Here is a 22251-nt window from a genome sequence, read left to right as displayed (position 1 = left end):
TCAGTGGTCAATGACAAAAAAGAAGAAAAACAGCAAGAAAATGGGAACTTTGGTTAAAATGACCCCTTGAAATAAAAGATAAAACTGTATTTACAATAATGTCCTTGGATATAAAAAAATACTTTGGAAAATATCTGCCTATGATGACATGGAAGGGAACTTAAACATGTTTGATTTATAAATTGCACACGATGGATTCATGTAATTCTTTGTCATATTAACTTGTTATATTAAACACACTTTTGGAAACTGATTTTATTAATTTAACATTAACAATAACCAATACATGGCACCTTCAGGTCATACATTTATTTTATGCCTACAATGCATTTAGCGATTCATTCACATTCAATCATTCCATTTGAACTAAAGAATGTGAAATATTTCTTTTTTTAAATTATAATGTAAATAGCCGTTTAATTGAGTTCCTGAAATCTCATCGTAGCAGAAATAAAACAGATACAAATGTATGCGAAAGCGAACGAATTAGGATATTTTGGCATCATTATTTAGTGATTCCGATGTGTGAGTTTCTGTTTGAAAGCTCCATATTTATTGAAGCTCCACTCTTTCAAGTGTCTTTTGAAAGAGAAAAGCAGAATTAGCACAAACAGGCAAGTTCCTGTGTGTTTATCCTGTGAATATTACAATGTCAATTGTAAGGCGGCAGCAAACACATTGTCATCACATGACACAACCTGTAAATAATGTATTTGAAACCTAACCCTGACAAAGTCAAGTTTCAATGCTGTTGTGACTCCGGGATTATTATATAGCGAGTTATCAATAACACATGCCTAAATTAATAAAGATTTTTCTTGTGCAAAAAGTGAAGGTACTTTGCTCTTTCTACCACAAAACTGATTGTTGTGTAAGTAACAGATAGTGATGGGTCATTCCCACAATGTTAACAGTTTGACGTAATACTGTATGCGGCCACTAGATGGCAGCCGAATGTCTGACGAAGGGAGGGCCGAGAGAAAAGCTATTTCAATACCATGTTTTGTGTTTTTAGTTGTTAAAATTCTGGCCTATTCAAACTAAAATAAAGAAATGTTCCAAATGTGCGTTGTACTGAAATAATGAAGAATTTACTGCACACATGAAAATCATAATCCTCAAGTCAATAGTTAATTTTCCCACACAATATACATTTCTTATCCTTTGACCCAGTAAGGTTTTGAATTGTCCACGGTGACCAAAGTGGATTACTCTTCGTTTCTAATGCTTTGCGTGTAACTCTCGTTTCTCAATCCTAGTTACAGCCGAAGCATGGGTGAGCTTTTCAAAGGAAAGGTACCACAGTTTTTGAATATAGAACGAGCAAATATTAGAGACAACAGGCCTCTCACGCAGGAGGGAAGGAGCATAAAAGTTGTGCCGGATGCAGAGGTAGACACACAGGATGGTTGCTTTGTGCACAAGTGTGCATGTATTTAACTGTTAGACCTATTACACAACAAAATAAGCATGGCAAGTATGATTATTTAGTATTAAAACCTTTTTCTGTTCTTAATTAAATGTCTATTTAGTTTTACTTAACTGATACATATAGTCTTACTGTGAATAAGAAAAGTGAACATTGCACACTGAAAAAGTAATTTACATTTTTATGGATGAGTGATAACCTTTGTAGGACAAATTAAATATTAGAAACTATTGTGATTTTAGTGTTTTAGAAATTGGTCTAATTGGAAATTAAACTGTAAACACTGTAACAGAGTTCTGCATGTTAAGCTGGTAAAATGATGGCCTAAGAATCCTTAAAACCAATAATGACTGAACAATTCATGGTGCATGAATACTGTGAAGAGATAAAAGTAAAAAATCCTGTTCATAAATAAGGCCGCAGGATGTGAGAAATCAGTAAAACAGCCCATGAGTCATTGTTAACATAGTTAACACAACGTCACGAGTCATCACAGGCGACTCGTGGAGAAAACAGTGAGAAAAGTCTGGCCTGCATCTTAGTCTGAAAAAACAGGAGATATAGCACGCTCTCCGCCTGAGTTACTGAATTATTGTTTTATTTTATTACAAACACAGAAAATACAGCTCTTTTTTTTACATGACAGCGATATGTACAGAAATATAGAAACTAAGAAAGAAAATGCTGTTAATGAGATGACATTAAGAGGAGATTGTAAAAGGCACAGGGCTGAGCATGAGCGCTGTGTGATACGTCACAGCCACAAAGCTTGCTCATGAGGTCGCTGGCAGGCTGACTGACCAACTCCAGTATTTGAATTGTCCAAAATGCAGCTGGACACTTTGTTTTCCTCACAAAGTGTTTTCCTCAGGCCGAAGGATGGGTTTGTAGGCACCTGTTTATTGGTTCACATCCTCCAGAAACACTGGCAGAACCCGAATCTACCTCTACCGCCCTCCCTCCTCGCCATTAGCCTTTTTTAAAAGGGGAAAACCCCATGAACATTACAGACGCCCATGAGCATTTACATGTTTCAATATTGCATCCAGCAGGACCATTTGAATCAGAAAAAAAAGGATTTCAGTAGCATGGTCAAATGAAACTCCTCCCAAAAGGTAATTTACGAAAACATCTTTTCCCAAATTATACTCAAAGTAATATGTTAAAGAGTATTTGTATGATTTACAGCATTAAACAAAAAAAGATACATTTTAAAACTAATACTGTACAGTCTACAGTAAAGCACTTGACTCAATCAACAGAACACACTATAAACAATAAGTTATATGGACTAGAGGGTTAGGTTAATAACATTCTTTTATATTTCACAATTTAGAGACCAACTTTTAATGGTCATTCTTTGTTTTGGAGAAGTCATGTTTGCAAAAACAAGTCAATTTGGTCTGAAAGGATTAAATCATTTGACGCAAAACACTTGCAACAAAAGTCATAACAAGACACGCACACTAAAAACTGTACATGTTCAAATACATTAAAGTCTAAAAAGCATATTAAAACTGATTGCGACTGATATGAAATATTTGTCCCTAACAAACAATACTTCAAAGATTTTAATATTAACATTCTATCAGTAGAAGTAAATAATGTAGTAAAAACAGTTGAATACAGTAAAAGTGAACTCAACAGACAAAGCTGCCAAGAACAAGTTTCAATTGAAACTAAACAAGAACCTTTGTGAGTCTTCGCACAAGGAAGTAAAAACAAAAAGGAGATTATGACCAAAGACAGACCCCGTGTTCAGAAACACATGCTCAGCTCCCAGATCCGTTATAGGTGGACAGATATTAAAATTGTAAATGCTTGTCAGAAGATAACTTAATGTCATTAATGTGCATGTTGAGTGGAAATATCAGCAACCTCCTCAGATCTGCAAAAATATCTCCATACAGCCACGCAAAGAATGTAAAACAAGTGTGTGAATGAAATCTGGAATTCTCAAATTAACCAGATGGATGTTTTAAAATTGATGGATATTTACATGCACATGTTTTAGAGAAAAATCATACGCAACCAAATATGGGCAAATCATACGACTTCTGCTTTGCAGTTCTTACTATAATTTCTGGACTCAAAAGGTCCTTTTGATGGAAGGAAATTAACTAATTTCTATTCAAAGCATTAAATAAAACATTTTGGTTATTTGGTTTAAGTTGAAACAAAGGCCACGAAATACCTGCAAATACAATTTCAACATGTCTATAAGGAAAGAAATATTGAATAATTTACCATAAGCGACTGATTTCATACTATTTTAAAAAGGGCGCCATGTGCAGTGACTGTTCTCTGGGAGCGAATGGGCAGAATGTGTAAGGCATGTACATCAGCCTCAGACACTGAACCAAACGGTGCTGATGACATCATCGTCTGTGTGCTACTGACCTAACTGCACTAAGGCCCTGACTGACATTGTAAAACCTGCAGCCTCAGCGCTACCCTGTTTACTCACAAACAAACAGACTGGTGATATAAACAAGGACCAATAAACTAGACACGCTGACGACTGGAGGTCCGGTCACTTTGTGGTGGCATCAGTTTACGGAGGTCTAGCTCACTGATCCGAGTGTCTTTACGGTCGCGATGTTGCTGGCTCTAGTCATAATTTTTAGTCATGCACATAGTAGTTGGTATCTACCCCTAGTGGCTTCACACGACGCCACCAATAACGGAGAGGAAGCAAGGAAGCAAAGACGAAAAGGCTTAAAGTCTAACATTCCCCCATATAACGGAAACCAGAACTTGGATGAGGAGACCCGCAGTACTCTTTGTTAGTTAGGTCCATTCGTAGCATGTGTTAGAGGCAGGTAAATATCTCCCAGAGGGCTAAGGCTAAGTACAAACGGACAGATTGAAACAGACACATGGGCCAGAGAGTGGCTCTCTCACAGTGTCTAGCCATCAAGTTAATCAGCCTCCAAATCAGAGGTAAGGTGTGTGTGTGTGTGTGTGTGTGTTTGTGTGCGTGCGTGTGTGTTGCCTCTCCTCCCTTTTAAACCCAGAGCTGCGTTCCAAGCCGCCTACATTGCAGCATTTGGCTGCTAGTTCAACCGAACTGCCAAAATGAGTGTAGATGCTCAGGCAACGCTCCCCAGGTCCATGTCTGTGCGCCTCAGGGGCCGCTGCCTGCTTCCATGTCGCTATCGTCCACAGCGCCAGTGTAAATGGGGCTCTTGGTCTGCAGCGCGGGCTCGTATTTACGTGGGGAGGCCCTTTTGCCAGCTTCACTGCTGTTCCTAATACCGTAACAGAAGTAGATGATGAAACCTGGAGGAAAGGAGAGAGGCGATGGGAAGTTACAAAACAGTCACATTAATGTGGAGCACTAGAAAGGAGAATATGGTCGGAAATATTTAAAAGTACCAATAAACATCCAGACAGCAAAGCGGCACCACGTCCCCCAGTCCAGCTGCATCATGAGGTAGATGTTGACAAAAACGCTGAACAGGGGCAACCAGGGAAGCAGAGGGACCTAGAGAAATGGAGGATGTAGGAAAAGGTCAGCATAGCTATTTAAAAACTGGCCTGGCTCTGCTTAACGTGGCACTCAGGGAGAGAATCAGGGAGCAATGTGTGATGAAGTAAATAAAAGTGGGTATCGTAGCACTAGGAATCATAAACAGTAAAATGGAGTACTCTCATTTCTGTCACACGTTCGCAGGGTTTGATCAGCGTTACCTTGAAGGTGAGGGCCTCTTTGCTCTCAGGCTGCCTGTAGATGATGACCAGACAGACGATACAGAGCAGGGTCAAGATCACACATGACATCACAATGCCGACATGCCCGGCCAGCAGCTGCGTGAGACCGTTGGCGAGGATGACGCACAGTACCGTGATAAAAAGAGCTGCAGAGAGACAAGAACAAGACAACGTTACTTATCGAAGTCTATCAAAGGTACTGTGTTAGACTTCTCTGCATAGACTCCACCCCCTCAAATATGCACGGCCCCCAAGTCACTCAATGTTTACACTATGTTCACTATTTACTGGCTATGTTAGCCCCGAGCACAACGCCCCTACTGGCTACTGGCTGTTAGCCCTCTGCACAACGCCCCCCCCCCCCCCCTTCCACCCTAGCCTGGACTTCTTCTCACCCAACTTGTTTTTAATTTGTTGGTCAATCCTTTTTAATAGTGTGTGTATGTGTATATTATGTTGTGTGATGTCTTGAGCTACTTTGACCCTGAATTTCCCTTCAGGATCAATAAAGTCATTATCTATCTCTCTAACCATCTATCATGGTGGCGCCATGATGCAAATTCATTTATTTGTTTTTTAAGAATAATCCGCCCACAAGAGCCAGGAACAATCTTTAGATTCCTCCCAGACACACTTACAAATAACCGCAGTGGTGATGTAGACGATGTTCCCAGAGGTCTTTGTTGGGATCTTTCCACTTGGGTGGAAGAGCAGCTTGAAGGTGAAGGTCTCGTGGAGCGGCCTGTCATCCGTCTCCATGCCGTACTCGTCACCACTGTCCCCTCCACCTACAGCCACCTTCTCCCCCTCTACCAGCTCCACAAGCTTCTCCGTCTGGCTAGACGAACTCAGGGTGCCCGGCTGGTACCTGTGGAGGGACAGAGTAAGAGTGAGTGAATCACCTAAAAACTAGAAATACTGGCTGCATACAAACATGGCTTTCATCAAATGTGCGGTCACTCAGTTTAGTCCAAAACCATTTTGTCGGTACACTGATTGTGATACATTGTTTTCTTAAACTGGCTTCATTGCTATTAGCACTTAGCAATATTTAAGATGGTAGTAGGGAATGAAAAGGTGCCTACCTGAGGATGAGGACACAGATGGCCACTAAAGAGTACGCCAACAGAGTTCCAATGGACATGAGGTCAACCAGAGCCGCCAGGTCGAACAGGAAGGCCATCAGAGCTGTAAGGAGAAGTAAAGATGGATTTCTTAGAACATTTACACATCTCTGTAGAGTCAGAAAGGAAGAAGAAGACAGACATATATCAATGGCTCAGATTAAAATGTAAAAAAACAGCATCTGTCTTTTGCAGTTTTCTGAAGCGTTATTGAGTCTGAACAGACAGGTTGCTGTCGAGCTGCGGCAGGAGACACAGCAGAGACAGCCTGCTGGCCAAAGGCAGCAAGCTAACAAGAAAGGTGTCGAGGTATCCAGAAACGTCCCAGACGCACCAAACCCAAAACCAATCCCTCTATTCTTCTATTCAAATGATTGATTCACCACTTGATTAACTGATGCAGAAAAGTGAAGATTAAACAAATACTTGAAACAGAGTGGAAACGATGGCATTGCTGCGTGCTGAAGATGACGTTTGATGCCATTTAACCGCTCTACTTCCTGAGCACAGCAGCTGTGATTTTAAAACTGGTTTGCATTTTGTACATTGCAACTAAAGTGCAGTTTAGAGCATTTCTGAGTGGGGCTTGTCTCCTAAAGGTAGGAGAGCTCCGCCCCTGGGAGAGGCTGAAATGTTGAATGACATAACTGTTAGTAGTTAAAATGGTATTAGTCAGTATTATGCAACTTACATACCTGCAACAACGCCAGACGCAATGGTAGCCAGGAGAGGAGTCTTGGTGCGAGTGTTCATCCTGGACAGAATACGGAACAGCAGCCCGTCCTCCGCCATGGCGTAGATGACACGGGGCATGGGGAACATGGAACCGAGGAGACTGCGAGAAGATCAGATAGTTAAGAGTTTAACATAGATATTGAAAGGTTTTGCACACTGAAATCAAAGAATACAATTCCCCTCCTTACCTGGTGGACAGAGCGCAGAGAGAGCCCACAGCCACGATGTATCTGGCCGGAGCCCAACCGACATAGGTGAAGGCCTCAGGCAGAGGACTTTGGGTGTTCAGCTGGTAGTACGGCATCATGAGGGTCAGAGCGGCAGACACGCCAAAGTAGGCGAAAAAACAGATCAGCAGCGAGGCGACGATGCCAACAGGAATGGAACGCATGGGGTTCTTTGCTTCTTCGCCTGAAGACAACAAGACAAAAAGAGTTGGTTGATAAGTGTTCACATGACACGAAAGAGAACAGACATGGGTTTTTTCGTTTTGCTTGTTAAGCACGTAACTTCGTTGCAGTCTTCACTGCACCTGAACCACACGTAACACAACCTTTCCTTTTAAAAACAGGAAACAGGTGTTGTTTTGAACAAAACCGATTATCAGAAGTGGGTCCACTTCATGTGTGAACGATACTCACTTCCCATGTCACAGAGTTTGTGCATGCTAGAGCAGAAAGCATGGGTAGCAACTTCAGATACTTAAGTGTTTGGATGTCTTTCTCCCGTTTATATTGCTATTTTGTGAACCGTGTCTTTATGTTGCTTATGACACATTTGTTGAAACCACTCACTTGTTGTGGCGATGCAGTCAAAACCCACGAAGGCGTAGAAGCAGGTGGCCGCACCAGACAGGACTCCGTTCAAGCCAAACGGAGCAAAGCCACCCACGCCAAATTCCTCCTCGACTCTGAGTGACGGGAGACACTTAGCAATCAAACACGGGCGAAAGAGTACAACTGTGAGTACATTTGCCGGCAGCTGTCAAAAACTCACTTCGAAACCCTGCTGCTGTTGGTGTCGTTGATGAAGCGGTGGTAGTCTTCCTCCGTCAGGTTCCAGTTGGCCGTGTTCCCCTTAACAAAGCCAGAGATGATTACGAAGCCCAGAACCACCAGATTGATGCCCGTGAAGATCTTATTCACCAACGCCGATTCATTCACACCAAAGGCCAGAAGTCCTGAGGACAGGAAGAGAGGGATGTCACAGAGTTTATATTTCAGACCAAGAACAACACATCCTGCGATGTGGGTGGATGTGTCTGTACTTCACAGCGTCCAACAAACCATTAGTCAGCGACACCAATCAATCACTTATTATATATTTTATTTTTTCCCAACACGGCTACTGGCATGCTGCAAAGAGTTCTGGCCGTTACGCAACATTTTAGAACCCGAACAATGAAATGCATTTCTTTAATTCTTCTTTCCCGTCGTATTAATAGTCTCTAACAATCTCATATTTATCAACTGAGGAAATTGGGACTGATGACGAGCAGGGCGAACTCACCAGAGAGCAGCAAGACCAGGATGAGGGCGAACAGGTCGGGGTACTCAGCCAGCACATTCCCTGGCACCTTCATCGTCATGACGGCTTTAAAGAATGTCGAGATCTTTTGTTCGAGCAAGCTGTCGAACGTTGAGCTCCATGCCCTGGCAACACTGGCAGTACCTTTATTTATAAGAGAAAGCAGATTTAGGAGTTAACAATCTATCGCACTAAAAATGGAAACCCAACAATTCCACTGAAACTTAAGAGAAGCTCACCGATCACATAGGAGAGGATGAGGTTCCACCCAGTAATAAAGGCCCAGATTTCTCCCACCGTCACATAGCTGTAAAGGTATGCAGAGCCCGTTTTGGGAACACGGGCGCCAAATTCAGCGTAGCACAGTCCGGCCAACATGGAGGACAACGCAGCGATGAGGAAGCAGAGGACGATAGCCGGACCTGCCTTTTCTCGGGCGACCTCGCCAGCGAGGACGTACACACCGGCGCCGAGTGTGGAGCCCACCCCTAAGGCGATGAGGTCTAGCGTGGACAGGCAGCGGGCAAATCGGGTCTCTTCATTAGAGCAGTCCAATGTTCGGCGGCGCAGCAAGATTTTGCCAAATGTGGCCAGCTTGGCAGCCATATTTGCTGTGACTCTGTGTGGGCGCTGGACTAAGCTTTGTTTTAAATCCTTCTAGTGTGGGTGTGAGCGATCGACAGCTCAAACTGAACACGTGTGACTGATCCGAGAGTAGAAATACTTTGGGCAGATGGGAAGGTAAACCAAGTACTTGTTGATTATTGATCCTTAAGTGTAGGTGGAGTGTATGCTGGGGCAACAGGCACAGGAGCACACGGAGCACCAAGTGGCCGGTCTGTTACAGTGTTTTGCAGAAGCAGATTAGGACCTGTGAGAAAACACAAGAAAACAGGAGCTCAAAACAGAGAACTATTCGGTAAGATCCAAAGCTCATTTTTTACACAGCTCTGCGTGTGCAGCGGGATTATCATGTGCTCTCTTTCCAGGAAAAGCATTCAAACTGCAAGGAAACCATGGTGGGGTTAAAAAAAATATTTTTTTAGAACACAAAAATCCCTAAAAGATTGTCACCTCGACGTGATCCCTCCGACCTGGGCTATACAAACCAAGTTTGTAGTATAGGTTGTCAAGTTTATTTGTGTAGTGTGATATCACATACTATGCCTCGTGCATTTCAAGTGAACCCAAGTAACACCTGCGATGTTGGAAACTTTACTGGAATATCCTCCTCCTCCCCCTCAAAAGGAGATAGTCAGTCGGCAGGTTTGGTGAGACAAAAAATAAAAACAAACACTTTTTACGACACGAGAACCTGTATTCATACCAGTATTTCAAGTCCAAGGAATTCATACCAGTACACCTATCAGTAACAAAACATGAGACAAGTTAGGGCAGACATCAGAAACGCTCAGCCTCCCAATTAAAAGTGCACACCAATATAAAAACACATAAACACATTACCACTCCCCTACTACAGCAGGGAGTGGTGGAGAATTGGACAAGAGCACTTTACTACTTCTGTTGTGTTTTACTACTGGTGTTGTGTTTTTTCAACAGATGGACGTCGACAGGGAGAAGCCTGGGAAAGCCAGAGGCCGTGAAGAAATGATATGGTTGAATTCTGCAAGCTAATATCAACAAGGGAGAGGAGGACAGCGTGAACCAGCAGCTCGATAAGGTGAACCAGCTGCACTGGAAGAAGGTACGGATAAAGTACACAGCATCTATAAAAACTGACCCTTACCCCATTTAAAAACCCCAAGGGCAGTTGTTTCTGAGCATTAGGAAGGCCCAGTCCACCGGCTTCTTTAACATGCTATCCCTTACTAATTGGGCTAAACTCAGAAATAACCAGCGCCGCTGCCAGGGCAATTAGTCTCCCCACATCCGCCATAGCTAAACAATACGGTAATTAACCACAATAAAACAGGATTTCACACACCCACTCAATCACCGCCTCATCTCACTGCAGGTTCAGAACACTGAGGTGATAAACCGGATCCCTGCAGCCACAGCCGCCCTCAACAGGCCTTGCTGATGAGGACGGAGCGAGCGTGTTATTGTCTGAAGCACACAGAGCTGTGGATTTAAGTTTGAAGATATACTGCATGTAGAGATGCACTTGTAATAGTAGTTACTGTTCCTTAATCGAAATGCAGTGCACAGTCCTATTGATCTTTGTCCCGCGCTTCATCATTGACTGAAAAAAACAACTGATGAAGTCATCCTCAAGGACAACAGCAGCACATTTTACGTCAGCAGTAAGAGTATGTCAAGTTCATGAAGGGTGAATGATGATAACACACACACACACACACACACACACACACACACACACACACACACACACACACACACACACACACACACACACACACACACACACACACACACACACACACAGACAGAGTAAACGTATGATGAACTCCGATGCAATGTTTTTCTTTGGAGGCGGTTCAAAGTCACATAAGTCGATGGCCACTACGATATTTAACTATCTTACATTGCACATTACAGTTAAAACAGATAAAGTTACATACTACTATAGACTTAAGTTTGGATTTGTAGATGTTATATGGAAATGTGTTGTCTCTGTCATTACATAATATTATTTTGTCTAAATCCCGGTGCTTAAACAGGTTACAGATGTTGGTTCACTCTACCTGGATTAAATGCTTCACTAAGATTAGGCAATGTACTCCTTCATACTGCTGCTGGGTGACTCATTGAGATTACACATATAAAAAAGAAGTATATTCAGTGAATTCAGAGTGAACAATTTCCTCAGACAGACAGCAGGAGCCATGCTGGCTCAGTGCAGTTTTAGAGGGAGGTGTAATTTTACAGGGTTAAAAAATATATCACAGAATAAAGTTGACTTTATAAATTTGGGCCATCTATTGATTGGTCAAACGAAAGGAAGCGATAAAGAGAAATATGATGCGGGAGAAGGGAGAAGTAAACAAACTCATGACATAAACGATTTAATGTAATTATTATATTTAATGTAATGTACATGACATACATTAAATATTTGTATTTCTGCACAACCATGTGGTATGGTAAAATCACATTTTTGTGCAATACTGTTATACGTTTTATATTTTGTGCAGTATTTTTACTTTTTTAAATCCTTTTTTTACCTTAAGTTTATTATAATTCTGTGTTAGGAGGACCGAGCAAAATAAGCTTTTTATTGTATAGAATAACGGTCTGTTACCTGTGCATATGACAGTAAAAACATCTTGAATCTTATATGTAGCAGAAATAACATCTATGATCTGGTGATACAACTGTAGAGCCGTGTTGTTGTTTGTTCGGTGGAATTCAAAACAAAGCCATGTGCTTGGTATTGCAATAGGAGGAGAAGCACCAAGCTGTAATGAGGTTAGCAGGTTTGTTTCTTCTCCAGATAATCCTCTTAGAGAATGTGGCAGCAATTGCAGCAATGCCAAGTCAACTAACAGTACCATTATCCCAGAAGCCTGTTGGAACCGGAGCACTATTGGCCTGAGCGTTGGTCCTCAAGCATAAAAAGCCTTTTATTTAGTAAAAAAGAAAGAAAAAAAAAGGTTGAATATACTCTGATTGTGGGGTTGCAGACGAATTTAAACACGGGTACGACACTGTATCCTATGTATTACCTTGAATGTGGCAGCCCGCCAAAGTCTATTTTGTTCCGTCATAGTTTCAGAATGAGTCACATGTATTTTTTACAACATGTCCAAACTAATCTGTTAATGATTTGAATATTTACTAAAGCACTGTATAAAAATATTTAGTTGCATGTTCAAAGTTCTGCAGTCTAAATGACCCATTTGACATCATATTTCACAGGTCATTATTTATCATTAGATTATAACTATTGATGTTTTGTGTTAATTACTTTATTGTTTCTGCAGGTAAAGGTGGAGCCAATTTTAAAACTTCATAAACTAACTACTTTGTAAAAAAATTTATTAATTTGTTGAAACACGTTTGTATTAATAATCAGAAACTAGTGACTAATCGTCAGATAAATGTAGTGAAGTTATAAGTACATCGTTAAAATCAAAATACTCAAATGTTATTTGAGGTACTTATACTTCACTCAAGTACAGTTCTTCAGTAAACTAAATGTACTTACTTTCTCGAACAAGAGCACAACATTGCTTACAAGAGCATCAAATTCTTTATAGATCCAGTTTCTTAATTTTGCTCTCAAAAGTGCACTAGATTGATACTTCAGGGGGAGCAATCCCACCATAGTCTCACAAAATCTTTTAGGAAACACTTTAACAAATCAATGAACTGAACATGACTGCTGGTAACGCACTATTCCTTTTTTATATGGGTTGTTACGCAGTAGAGCTCCTAGACCTCACATTGTTGAGACACAATGCAGCGCAAACTGGCATACAGTAAATCTGCCCCACTTACACAAACGGGCACCCTCGTGAAAACCACAAGGAAAAGATTAGAAACTAGCTGACGTGAAAGAGGCATCGACTCGGGTAGAGGGGGCTCGAGCGTCGCCTTAATCAGCCCACCCTATGTGAGGTCATAGAGCAAGGAGGTCCGCATTTATAAAACCGTAAGGTGTCTGCAGACAAGAGATTCACATTTTTTTACTTGAACTATAGTAATTATAGTGAAAACATGATATAGTCCCGATATCATGTTTGAGTGTTTTTACAGCTTCACAGCTTGCAAAGCTTCAGTGAAGCCTTTTTGTCCTGCGAAGGTGTGGATGGTGTCGATTTGAACCCCCCGAGGAGATCACAGCCAGCTGCCCACGGTAGTTTAGTAATAAATGTTTACTGACACAATATTGACACTCTCAGATCTCAGTTCCTGGTGTGTGAGTGGAAAATGCTTCTGGAATGTCACACCAAGAGGAGTGGAAGAATATCCACCATGTACCAGTTTCCCATCAGTCTTCAGAGGGCCGAATGTTTATTGTTGGCTGCTCTCTGTGTTGTTTGTATTTCATTGTTTGACATTATTTGTCTTTTTTTCTCTCTCAACACTTCACTGTACGAGGCAGGATATTCTCTTTTGAAATGGTAAGACTCAAGGAGCTTGGATAAATAGGATATGTTGTTTTTAATGTTATTAATAGAAACTTGTCATTGTACTGAAACATTGTGAAAGCTTTTATCCTGTATGCTATGAAAAACAGGCCAAAATTAGACCATAACATCATGTGCAGCTGAGACTTTTTTTCTACTTCCTTTTTTAAGTTGTCCAACTGGACAATTTTAATTGGTATGTGTGACCCCAAACTTTGTAGAAACTGACCGCCATCTTTTCCCGCACCACCTAAAAGTCCTGTGAGCTTAAATTGGTGTCACCTCTTTGGAAGGGATGAGAACTTCCCCCAAAGTGTGGGAAAGCGCAACGGAAGAACAACCATAACCGATGACAACCGCTTCATGTGGAAAAGTGGAGCGAGCATGTTGTGCCTGAAGCAGCACCAACTTGGGTTTTTAACTGGACACGTGGTGTGAAAAAAACTTGATAGCACAACAAAAATAGACTGTGTGAAAAGCTTGAGTCATTCTTTGACCCTGCCCATCAAACTCCCGCCCCATTTTAGAGTCCTACATTTAATAAGTGTGAAAAAGCATTCAGGCCTAATCTCTGATCCAGGTGAACAACCACACGGTGGGCCTGGTCTTTCTATCTGGATCAGTGTTTCACTTCTTCCCTTTACTGCCTGCCCTCTGAAGTGACTGATACGTCCGTCTGCCTTCTCAGCACTCGAACCAGGTTATCAGGTATCACTGCATTTTTAGCGCCAGGCGCCAGTTAACTTTGAAGCTCGTCCGCCGCACACCATTTATGGAGTAAAATAGGAGTTATGTTTTTTTGGGGGGGAAATTGCGCCAAAGTAGAATAATCACAACTATGTCTTAGATCTTGCTCCAAGTCTGTAGTACATCTCCCCTCCCAGGACAGTGGAGTTACTTTATGAGGCAAACTTAAGCAAGTGAATCTTTGTCGTGGTCCATCTTTAACAACTTGTTAATGATTAGTCATGTCAGTGGTAGTTGTAGTAGTTTAAGTATAGTATTTGTGGATTAGATAAACTTGCCTCGCCCTTTAGAAGCATTGCTTTCCTAAGACTTGCATGTGTTAATGTGTGCATTACCTCAAAATATAATAAAAGGTGTTGCAACATTTAATCTTGTACAGGAGTGCCGATAAGCATCACTTCACATTTCAATGAAACAATTAGGCTTCTGAATTACAATTTGATTATACTCATAATTATATACCATTTATTCTCAATGTGTGCACGAAATTCCAGTTTAATGTTTAGATTCATGGAAAATCCTGTCCCAGTCTATTACTAATAATAATAATATGCTTTGTGACAAAACTACCGTCTGTTAATTTGTGGGGCCAGCAGCTGAACAAAGGGAACAACATGTGAAGTTCCCTGTGGACATCCATTGAAAGAGGTTAACGTAAACTTGTGGCCCTGGAAGGTATGCTGCATCATGACCGGCTGTACAGACTCACTGACCCATTCTCAGACATCTCACGCACACACACACAAACAATGGTTTTCTAGGCTTTTGAAGTTATGAACAGTATTTCTTTTGAGCCAGAAGTGTGTTTGTATGAGATACTCCTTATGTTCACATTAGGGCTGCGGCTCGGGGTGTGTGTGTGTGTGTGTGTGTGTGTGTGTGTGTGTGTGTGTGTGTGTGTGTGTGTGTGTGTGTGTGTGTGTGTGCATGTGTGCATGTAGGTATGTATGTATATAAACTAAAGTATGTGTGGACAGACTGACCACTGAGAATGAACTGAACGACCTTCAAAAGTCACCTGGCTGAAAAAACACTCCTGCCAAAAACTGCTCCGTGCTGTGAGGTGGAATGTGCTAAACTAAGGATCTGTTCACTTTCCCATGCCGACCAGTGTCAAAACCATTAACATGAAGTGCCACAAGAACATAAGTAATCTACACATAAGAAAGGATAACCTATCAGCTGGAATTCAGAGAATTACAAGATGCTTCTACTAAATGACCCACGTCAGAAGAAATTAAGCCACGTATGCAAAAACAACTTGACAGCAGTGCTCTGTGTAATTTGTCCTTTCGAGCATTTAATTGCCCTCTTGACTTGTTAAAAACTGGGTGCCAGCTTCTCATAAGAATATATTCACGATAACTCAATACAAAATACTTTCAAAATCTGCCAATTTGTGAAGTCAAAATCTTGACTACCAAGAGGTAGTTTGCTCTAGGACGAGGACAACTTCGATGTAACAGGCCTCCTACTTATCAAACATTGGGAAGAAGAACCACCACTATTCCTGCTCCACTGACGAAATGGAAATGCTCAACAGGGTGCAACAGTTTCAGCCCTTAGACACGTTTACACAACACCACGTTGAACAATTCAACCGCACTAAAACATCCATAACTTTGGATTCTGTAAACGATGACACATTCCTCAAGACACACCAACAAAAACAAACAGACGTGTTTTAACTCGTTCAAAAATGTAAATGTCCTGGGATGTCTGGGGCTGCTAACTGTCAATAATACGTACATTAACAATAATGAGGGGTCAATAACAAAGAAATTAACAATCTGGCAATGACAGGAAATGACACAAACTTGAAAATATCAGCCTCTTTTTTAATTTAGGGACATTGTCTGAGCTGGAACCACTGAAGTGTAAATTAAGCCTAGATTACAAGAAAGTAACGTGCATGTGGCTACCTCGTTAGTCCAACAACGTCTCCACTCCCAGTAATCCACCTGACCACCGCTCAGCAGGTTGGGATCACATTACACATCGCGACTCTCTACACGTTTGTTCACTACCACAATGATAACACTACGTCTGTAAGTACTAGAGTGGCTTTAAATCGGCTGATGCAACCCCACGCATGCGAACACCCAGAACAGACAAGATGCTAATGAACTTTACCCGGAAGGAGGACGCAGTGTGACAACCATCGGAAGGTTTGGCATTAAGGCGACAGTGAACGCTAAATTAATGTACACTCAAACTAACCTTACTCTCGGGCAATGTCAAATACACTGGGCGATGTTCAGCTTCCCATCTGTCTGGCCAGTCGGGGAATAAGATACCAGCTAGCTACGTGGCTCCGTCGGTTCTCGCGTGGTGGAAAAGTTGCCTTCGTGGTTTACGGAAACATCGTAGTTGCCCAATGCACAGACAGAGCTGATTCTCTTGGAGTTTGTCTGGTGCAATACCACAGCGGACGCGGATTGCAGTCCATTAATAATAACGAGTCAATGTTGGAGCAGCCGTCAGAGTTATAGCTTAAAACAAGGTCAATTTTGTTTCACGATAATTGTGTCAATTGTTAGAAAGTCGGCGCTTTTTGGGAGGTCTTTGAATGCCGCATTACGGTCACCCACGCCTTGGTCGCACCCCTACCGGCGGGGTACGCTCACCATCTAGGACCAAAACATTGAATGAAAACCCCGAACGGTTACACGGAAACGTGTCTCGCCGTTCGTTAAATTTCAGATTCCAAAAGTTGTACATGTGCCCACAAAGTCCCGTTGATGAGTAGAACGGAACTCATCAAAACGTCCCGTTCTACTCCATTCGGTGGTGCCGTGCGCACATCCGACTGGCAGTTGATTCCCCGCTCAAATGACAAAAAAAAATGCCACCTCAAAAAACGTCAACAACTGTGAATTAACTGAAAATGTGTTAGCCGCTCGGCCTGTGAAGCACGTTGTGTTTTTTGTAAACACGAGCGCGGCAATACAACTGATAACACACGAGGGAGGATTGCATGAGAACACTAACAAGTCCGGGTATATGAAACGTCACGGTCAGAATAAAATGTCTTCAGAAAATGAAAGAAAAAGCATGTTCAATTGTATGACTTAAACATGATGAAGTGCATTACCTTTAATGTCTTCTGGGTGATAGTGGGAAGGCTGTTAGCGTGGTCGCTGATGAAATATCCCGCTTTGTTGAGCGTGTGTGTGCTTTTGATCCGCCAGGAGGGGGGCGGGGTGTGTACAAACAAACTGACGCAATTGGGGGCGGAGCTTTCCGCTCTTGAATGGAAATACAGACGTAAGAATTTATAAATATATCAATATGTTGGTTTCTGATAAAGATGCAGTGATATGTTCCACGTATGTAAGCTTGAACGACAAAGAAAATAAGACAAAAGTGAAACAAGTGCTCGAGGTAGAGAAAATGAGTTCACGTGTGAGAGAGTTTGTGTGCGCGTGCTTTTTCCGTAGTAGGAATGCCCATATATGGAATCATCGCGTCAGGGCCCTCCCCCTTTGAGAGCTATGTACAGGCCGAGGCGCCACTCTCCACTATATCCGCTATAGCATTGTTCTTCAGATTAAAAGAAAAGGAGGGAAAAAGAAACTATTTCTTTCATGTGGGTTTCTTTCTATTTGCAATTTGGGAATGTTAAAAGTTCAAAACACTTTTCTTTGTTTTCGCAACCACCTTATGTAAACAAACATTTATTTTAAGTGTCACTAAATCAGAATATGTTTGAAGTAAGACATTTTAGAATTTCAAAATAAATGTATAGCTAGGTCGGGTAATTTATTTTGGAAGTATTGTTTGTTATATTTTTTGAAATGATCATTACATCCTGACAGGAATTAATAAATCAAATGCTCTGACAAAAATGTATACAATGAGTCCAATCAGTCTGATTGGATAAGAGTCTTCCACAAGCTACGATCTTGAAAACATAGCTGCCAATACTCAATAAAGATGTTAGTTGTTGAAGGTCATTATGATATGTAAATGTTAATAATTATCATTCTTTTGGGAAAGGCCTGTTAGTGTTGCTGACTTGGCGACTTTTTTTAATTTTGAGACTTTTGGAGCTTTTGTTGCTAGCTTCTTTCACTGGATAAGAGTTGAGCTATTTACATATATATATATATATATATATATATATATATATATATATATATATATATATATATATATATATATATATATATATTAAAAACGTTTTAAACTAGTTGACTCTAGCTAGTTTCCCTGATGTTACCTATCCAAGCGTTATCATAATTTATTCTACAGCCTAAATAGTGTTGACAAAACAATCTCACCACAAGGTATATTTAGTCTACAGTATTTGACAGTTTTACATGAAAATGTAAATGTAGATGTTCCAATTTTATTTTGGCTTGTGATTGAAAGCTTTCTATTATTCAACTGTAAAAGTTGACAAGAACCTGGCCTAGGAATTTTGCCATCTTAAGTGTCCTTAAGAAATACAGTTGTTTATGTGCTTTCTTCACCAGGATGGAGATGTGTGAGGACCACGTCAGGCTGATAACTTGCTCCTCATCAGCTCCAGTAATAAAGACGAGAATCTAAATCTCTTTTTTTCTGAAATCAACAATCAGCTCCTTGGGTTTGCTGATGTTAAGTAGTAGGATGTTTTTTTTGAGTGGCACTCAGCATGGTTACTGATTTCCTCCTTTAAGTCTCATTGTTGTTCGTGACCCGGCCGATAATGGTCGTGTCATCTACAAACATCACAACATAGTTCTCTTCATGTTTGGGGTTGCAGTTGTGGGTGTATAGGTCGTGAACAGGAAGGGGCTATGCACACAGCGCTGGGGGGATTCGGTGTTTAACAATAACTACATAGTGCATTTTAAAACTCCCATAACAAACAATCTTTCCTTTTAAGTAGCTTTAAGGTTGTCAATCTCGTCTTTTTCTATATTCTGTAATGGACTGGCTCTTTAACCCTTACATTGTAGCTATATGATGATAACGCTACTGTGTATTTTAAGATAAGATAAGAGATAAGATAGTCTGCAGTGGGGAAATTGCAGGATTTCAGCAGCAAGAGATAGTATTAATAAGAAACAAGTAATACATACTTTTTAAAAAAACAGTATTTGTCTGCCATTAATATATACATGTAGGAACTATAGGTTAGTCATGTATCTTAACTCCAACTTGGTTGTAACAATTGTTTCCCTTTTTATACCTGAACTGTGGAATGTTAAAGCCTGCATTAACCCTGCAGAGATCAGGGTCGTGGGCAGAGGTCACAGAACATGAGTTAACTCACACATGAGCTAACACATTTGTGTTTCCGGAGTATTTCACCTCACAGGTCTTGGCACTGATGGCTGCAGAAAGATGATTTTGTCTTATTCTTGTAAAACTCATTCAGAGTTTCATAAGTGTAATTCAGTCTGTTGCAAGAATGTAAAATATAGAAATGAGTGATCTTATGGAAATGTTTTTCTCTGACAATTCATTTCTACAAAAAATATTAATGATATGTTGATTCATTTTTTAAGATGCAGCAGATAGACAAGACGGGTAATAATAAGAAATTTTAGTAAAGTTCTATTCTTTAGCTTATATGGCGCTTCAGTGTTGCATATTCAATTAGTAATACATCAAATTCCCACAAAGCACCTGCCACACATTAAAAAAGGTCTTTGTGGGCTGTGTAGCCTAAAACCCCAGGGTAGCTGCTACTCTATGAAGGAATACAACATTGTAACTGTGGCTTGGAGGTTCATTTTAGTTATGATATGTTTATTTACTGCAGTGACCTTAAATCAGAAAGTAATAAGCAGTGTAAATTATCTGTCTCATAAAGTTTGTGGGAACAAGATATAACAAAAAACTAAAATTAGGGTCTTTTTTGAGTGAGGAATCTGTATGAATAAATTGTATAGTTACGTACACCCCAAGCCATTGAAATGCTGTCTTTTTTATACTGTTCAATTGTTGTTGGTTATTGTAAATTGTTTCCTTCTTACATCTAAAGGGTTGGACTTCTGTTTATTTAATGTTTCTGTTCCTGGGAAAGGCTGGAATGTTTTTTTTCATTGAGTTAAAAATTTGTAAAAAATATAATTAACATATTGATAATATTTGTGACTTGCATTTTCCCCGTGTCCATCCATCAAACTCTGTCTGCTGGTACTAGTAGCCACTCGTTTCCCCTTTTGTACTTGCCCAGTCACACTGCTTTGGGGTGCTCTTCCAATTTACTTCCACTTCATCAAGCTAATCCAACTGGGTGTCTCTGCAAACACAACAGGCGTCATGGCTGCACACTGGGCTCCACTGTTAGAACCGTTAACCAAACAGCGCCTAATCTCTGCCTTGGCCCACTCTGCGTGTCCTGTCTGCCCATTTTCATTGCTCGGGACAAGGCCAGCACTTCAAAGCTCACTGGTTTTGTAGGTCAAGGTTTTCACCCATGAGGAAGGTCAGGGTCAGTGTGTGCATCCCCCCAAAAATATGAAATGCCCTTTTCTACTTCTACATCTGTCTACTCATATGCACACATATTACGTGCTTGTGTCATCCTTGTAGCAGGATCCCTCCTCGGCTGCTCTATCTGGAGGTGTCTCACCTTTCATTTCTTGAATCTACGGTGGATTTAAGGCAGGGCTGTTAAACTAATGTTCATGTTTGTTTATATAGGGCCCAACACAATCTCATATTATACAGTGAGCCAGACAAGTAAAACATGTTAACTAACCTATGACCAACAACGCCTCCTAACGTTTCCCTTTCATTGCACATTCTGAAAACATCCACAATTAATTTACAAAAAAAGGTGTCTCACTTATCTCTTGGCTGTGACTAAAATCAGACTGCTCAATTTTCCTAAACCTGCCAAAAATAAATGTGTCTTTTCTGGTCTCACTTGTCTTTGCAGGTTCTTGTATTTTCCGCTATGATGAGTCTTAGTGGCGCCGAATATTATATTCGTTGAACACTGAAAGAACACACATGCACTCTGTTATTAAGCTCCATCGTTGGCTGCTGCATGAACAGTAACCTCTGCTTGACAGAGAACCCTGCATAGTTTAGTGCAACGCAGGTACCAAACTGTTTAATGTTCCTTTTTTTCTAACGCTTTTTCATTTTCTTGGAAGCTACATTTCTGTCCAACTGCAGTCAGTTTTGATTACCTGCAGGTGAAGGTCTAAATTACGAGATCACTATTCTGGGAAAACTTTAATCCACCTGCGGCCAGAATTCCTCTTCCCCTGTTAATCTTTGTATTTCCTGAAGGCGAGCTACAACGATAAAAAGATTAGAGAACCAAAATGACCCAGTGTTGCGACTGAAGAGTCACAATCTGTACTTATCAGACTTCCTTAATGCAACATATACTGTATTTCTTCAGTTTACTGCACTCAAACTGTGCTCAGGTTGTTTATCCTTTGCCAGTTGGGCTCCAACAACGACTTTTTTTTATTAGTGAGTCATCTGTTTTTATTTTCAGTTTTGTCTATGAAATGCAAAGAAGTATAGTGAAAAACACTTTTCCCAGTCCCCATGTGCCTTCAAATTAGTGATAATGATAACAACTTTATTTATTTATATATAGCACCTTTCAAAACAAAGTTACAAAATACTATACAATAGAAACAAAAAAACAAAAGTAATACAAATCTGTAATATAATATATGAAATTGCTTATTTTATCCGACCCACAGTCCAAAAAGTTAATCAGTTTACAATTATTTGACAAAAAGAGAGTGAATCAAATCCTCATATTTAAAAAGCCAGAAGTGAGAAAAACTTGCAATTTGTCAATTATCAAAATAGTCACCAATAAAAGTTAACCTGTAGTTTCAGCTCTTTAATAGTTACATAAAACCAGTTTGCAGTTGTATTATGGTTTATTAAGATGCACTTCACAGAGGAAAACAGATCTGTCACTGTATTACGGCTTTATTAATGTGAGTTA

The 22251-nt window shown here is 40.6% G+C and overlaps 1 protein-coding gene across 3 annotated transcripts; it reads right to left on the bottom strand.

The window, feature by feature from the left end:
- Window positions 1-3405: 3405 nt before the first annotated feature.
- On the bottom strand, window positions 3406-17595 carry slc7a3a (solute carrier family 7 member 3a). Of its 3 annotated transcripts, none has more exons than XM_068600399.1 (12): window positions 17425-17595; window positions 8769-9400; window positions 8512-8673; window positions 7999-8182; window positions 7797-7912; window positions 7191-7413; window positions 6963-7102; window positions 6229-6331; window positions 5782-6011; window positions 5123-5289; window positions 4808-4916; window positions 3406-4711 (listed from the first exon to the last, which is right to left on the bottom strand). In XM_068600399.1, the coding sequence occupies exons 2-12, from the start codon at window positions 9133-9135 to the stop codon at window positions 4557-4559; spliced, it is 1956 nt and encodes a 651-aa protein (XP_068456500.1). In that variant the 5' UTR covers window positions 9136-9400; window positions 17425-17595; the 3' UTR covers window positions 3406-4556. The 3 variants fall into 3 exon arrangements, with proteins under 3 accessions (XP_068456500.1, XP_068456501.1, XP_068456502.1); XM_068600400.1 differs by lacking the exon at window positions 17425-17595 and adding an exon at window positions 16551-16886; XM_068600401.1 differs by lacking the exon at window positions 17425-17595 and adding an exon at window positions 16253-16310.
- Window positions 17596-22251: the final 4656 nt, after the last annotated feature.

The sequence above is a fragment of the Clinocottus analis genome, unplaced genomic scaffold, assembly GCF_023055335.1.
Source record: "Clinocottus analis isolate CAN_PGR_092001 unplaced genomic scaffold, fCliAna1.0.p SCAF_5, whole genome shotgun sequence".
NCBI lineage: Eukaryota > Metazoa > Chordata > Actinopteri > Perciformes > Cottidae > Clinocottus > Clinocottus analis.
This window is presented reverse-complemented; position numbering and strand designations above follow the sequence as displayed.